The 3,615-nt window shown below is 60.4% G+C and overlaps 1 protein-coding gene across 1 annotated transcript; it reads left to right on the forward strand.

The window, feature by feature from the left end:
- The first annotated feature begins 382 nt into the window (after positions 1-382).
- On the forward strand, positions 383-3,594 carry HPCAL4 (hippocalcin like 4). The gene is made up of 4 exons (XM_017836526.1): positions 383-468; positions 2,199-2,368; positions 2,511-2,726; positions 2,988-3,594. The coding sequence occupies exons 2-4, from the start codon at positions 2,207-2,209 to the stop codon at positions 3,183-3,185; spliced, it is 576 nt and encodes a 191-aa protein (XP_017692015.1). The 5' UTR covers positions 383-468; positions 2,199-2,206; the 3' UTR covers positions 3,186-3,594.
- The last annotated feature ends 21 nt before the right edge of the window (positions 3,595-3,615 follow it).

Genomic DNA, 3,615 nt, shown 5'->3' on the forward strand with positions numbered 1-3,615 from the left:
CAACCAGGAAGCCACTCGTGTGTCCCCAGTGCAGGCAGCATGGGGCCGTGTGCTGGGTGCCAGCATCCCCTGGCATCCCCCCGCCAGCATCCACCCACATCCCACTGCCAGCATCCTCCCTACATCCCAGTCCCAGCATCCCCTCAGCATCCCACTGCCGGCATCCCTCCTGCATCCTGCTCCCAGCATCCCAGTACCATTTCCCCTCCCAGCATCCCGGTACCCCCCCAGTATCCCACCTCGACCCCCCCACCCCGCGGCCCCTCCCGGTTGATTGACAGCGCTCCCAGCCAATGCACGAACGCTGCCGCCGGGAGGGGGGGCGGGCGGCCTGAGGCTACAAGAGGGGCGGGAGCGGCGGGGGCTGAGCCGGCGGCTGGACCGCGGCCCCTCCGGTACCGGCTCCGGCACCGGCTCCGCGCCCCGCCCGGCCCCGCCGAGCCGCCACCTGCCCGCGCCGCACGACAGGTAAGGGCCGTCGGGGCCAGAGCCGGGGCTGGGAGGAGATTCCCCGGTGCGGAGCTGCCGTCGGGGCAGGTGCCGGGAGCTGCGCTGCTCCCGGGAGCCGGTTCCAGCGGCTGTCGGGGCTGGTGCCCCGGAGCCGCCTCCTCTCCGGGTGGGCAGAGCACCCCCACATCCCCATCCATCCCCCGGGGCTGAGAGCTGAGCCTCTTCCCTACTCCTTAGGGTGCCAGTCCAGGGGTGCTGCTCTGTGCTGCCCAGGGTGCAGCCCTTGATGGGGACACCTGTAGTAATCCCCCTCTGTCCTGTTTTGGGACCAGCAGCCACTGGTCAGTGATGATGTTGGTGCTTTGGGGTGAGTGGTTTGTGCCAAGCATGTGGTGGCCCTTCTGGCTGCTGTCCCCTGCCCTGGCGTGACTGGGCACAGCTTGGAAAAGGGAATGGGGGACTGTGAACCAAAGGATGTTGCTCTTGAGTCCTGGCCAATTTGAGGGCTTCGCTTGCAGGATAAGATGTGGTGAGACGCTGCCTCCTCCTGCCAGTGTGACTGGTGGGAGATGTGGGAGGCCATGGGTACAGATCAGGGAGGAGATGGCCGGGGTACAGAATTGGTCCCAGCAGCTTAGAACTGGACTGTGATGCTGGGAGGGCTCGTGCAGCCCCCCAGCCAAGCTGGGATCACTGGGGAAGTGTTGTGCTCAGTGGGAGTCTGGACATTCCCTCAGCTCCGGCTGCCGAGGGGTGCTGGGTTGAGTGTTGCTGTGGCAGACAGTGACAGATGCTGGTGGGATGATGGGGCAGGAAGAAGGCACTGCCTGTGAGATTAGCTGGCAATGGGGCTGGCTGGGAGCACAAGGAGCCCCTCATCACTGCAGGGGGAGGCTTGTGCCCATCCCAGGGTAACCCCACATCCCCCCAAGCCTGCATGGCCGGGACATCAGACTCTCGGAAGGAAGACGGTGCTTGGTTGGGCTCCAGGTGAACTTCTACTCAACTTTCTCCATGGAGAGAGAAGCTCCAGGAGCTCTCAGCAAACCATCTGCTGCTCAGGATGAGCGGTGCTGGCAGCCAAGGCTGCGTGGGAGCAGGCACGGCGTGTATCAGAGCAGATCCACGTCCTGCCCACGCAGCCATGGGCTCCCAGTGCTCCGTGCTGCTGAGTGGAGGCCTGGCCAGACCCCACCCTCACCAAGGGCTGGCCAGGAGCAGGTTGAGTGTCACTGTGACCAGCTGGATGCTGCGAGTTCCATGGTACCAGTGAGGATTTTATGTGCTTTAGCAGCAGACTCTTCACTGTCCCATCCTTGGAGAGGGTCAAGTGAAGTGGAGCTAGGTGATCTTTGAGGTCCCTTCAAACCCAAACCATTCTAGGATTCTATGATCGCAGTCATAGGTAAAGGCCACGGGAAGAATTCTGGATCTTCTGTTGCTTTCTGAGTGGTTTTCTGCAGGCAAAAGGCGGCTGAGGAGATGGGGGGCTGCAGGTGATGCTGCTGGGTGCACTGGGGGGCTGCCCCAGGGCCAGCTCCTGCACGTCTCCAGCAGCAAAGGCCACAGCCAAGCATGCTCCCAGTGCCACAGTCACTGTCCTGCATGAACACCCATCATCCAGGTGGATCAGCTCTAGCATGGGGAAGAGGGATGTGGGATTAGCCAGCTGCCAGGGTGGAGGAGGGCCTGGGAGGACCATCCCTCTCCATGCCTGGTGTGTAGGAGCTGTGTGTTTTCCCTCCCAGGGGCAGCCATGGGCAAGCACAGCAGCAAGCTGGCCCCGGAGATGCTGGATGACCTGGTGAGGAGCACGGAGTTCAGCGAGCAGGAGCTGAAGCAGTGGTACAAGGGCTTCCTCAAGGACTGTCCCACCGGCATCCTCAACCTGGAGGAGTTCCAGCAGCTCTACATCAAGGTGGGGGCTCCAGCCAGGGGTCCAAGTGCTGCCTGTGGGGCTGGAGCACTCTGCTCCTGCTGGGCAAGGGTGCTGCTTCAGGTGCAGCCTCTGTGCTGAGCTCCCCCTCCTCATTTCAATCTCTCTTCTCTCCTTCCCGCAGTTTTTCCCCTACGGAGACGCCTCCAAGTTTGCCCAGCATGCTTTCCGCACCTTCGACAAGAACGGGGATGGGACCATCGACTTCAGGGAGTTCATCTGTGCCCTGTCTGTCACCTCCAGGGGCACCTTCGAGCAGAAGCTCAACTGGGCCTTTGAGATGTATGACCTGGATGGGGACGGGAAGATCACACGCTTAGAGATGCTGGAGATCATTGAGGTACCAGTGCTTAAAATCCACAGGGGTAGCTTGTTTTTTCCAGGCTTTTCGCAGCTCTTGGGTCCCTTTTCACACCAAAGAATGAGTTTTCCTACCCAGAGCCTTGTCCAAAAGGTAGCCAGTGTGCACCAGACGGTAACTGTGCAGCTGCAGAAAACTCAGTCCCAACAGAGCAGAAATCCTGTGCCCCCGGCCTTGTCCTGGGACATTCTGCCCACCCAGCATTCCCACTCTGGTACTTTGCTTCTCTTCTTTCTCCAGGCCATTTACAGGATGGTGGGGACTGTGATCATGATGAGGATGAACCAAGATGGGCTGACACCCCAGCAGCGTGTGGACAAGATCTTCACAAAGATGGACAAGGACAAGGACGACCAGATCTCCCTGGAGGAGTTCAAGGAGGCTGCAAAGAGTGACCCTTCCATCGTCCTCCTCCTGCAGTGTGACATGCAGAAATAGAGCCCTGGGGCTCAGTACTGGACTGGCTGCAGCCAACCTCTGCTCCCTGTGCTGGTTTCAATGCCCATTTTTTGCTGAGCCCCTCTGTGCCCGCTTGGTCCCAGGCATCAGCCACGCTCCACCCCTCCTGCTGCCCATCCACCTCTGCTCCAGCTGTATCTTGGACAGCTCACATTCCATACCCTCGAAGGGTAGAGCCTGCTCTGGGTATTGTCAGCGTGAGGTTACCCCAAATCCATCTTATCCCATCCTGGAGCTGGATTCCCTGCAAGCCAGTGACAAGTTTCCTGGCTCCCCAGGGCTAACTGTTCCCACATCCCTGCTGCTTTAGAATCACATCCAACCTAAACCTGGTTGTAGCCAGGTGGGGGTTGGTCTCTTCTCCCAGGCAACTATCAGTAAGACAAGAGGGCATGGTCTTAAGCTCTGC

Source organism: Lepidothrix coronata, unplaced genomic scaffold, assembly GCF_001604755.1.
Source record: "Lepidothrix coronata isolate B3197 unplaced genomic scaffold, Lepidothrix_coronata-1.0 Scaffold279, whole genome shotgun sequence".
Lineage (NCBI taxonomy): Eukaryota > Metazoa > Chordata > Aves > Passeriformes > Pipridae > Lepidothrix > Lepidothrix coronata.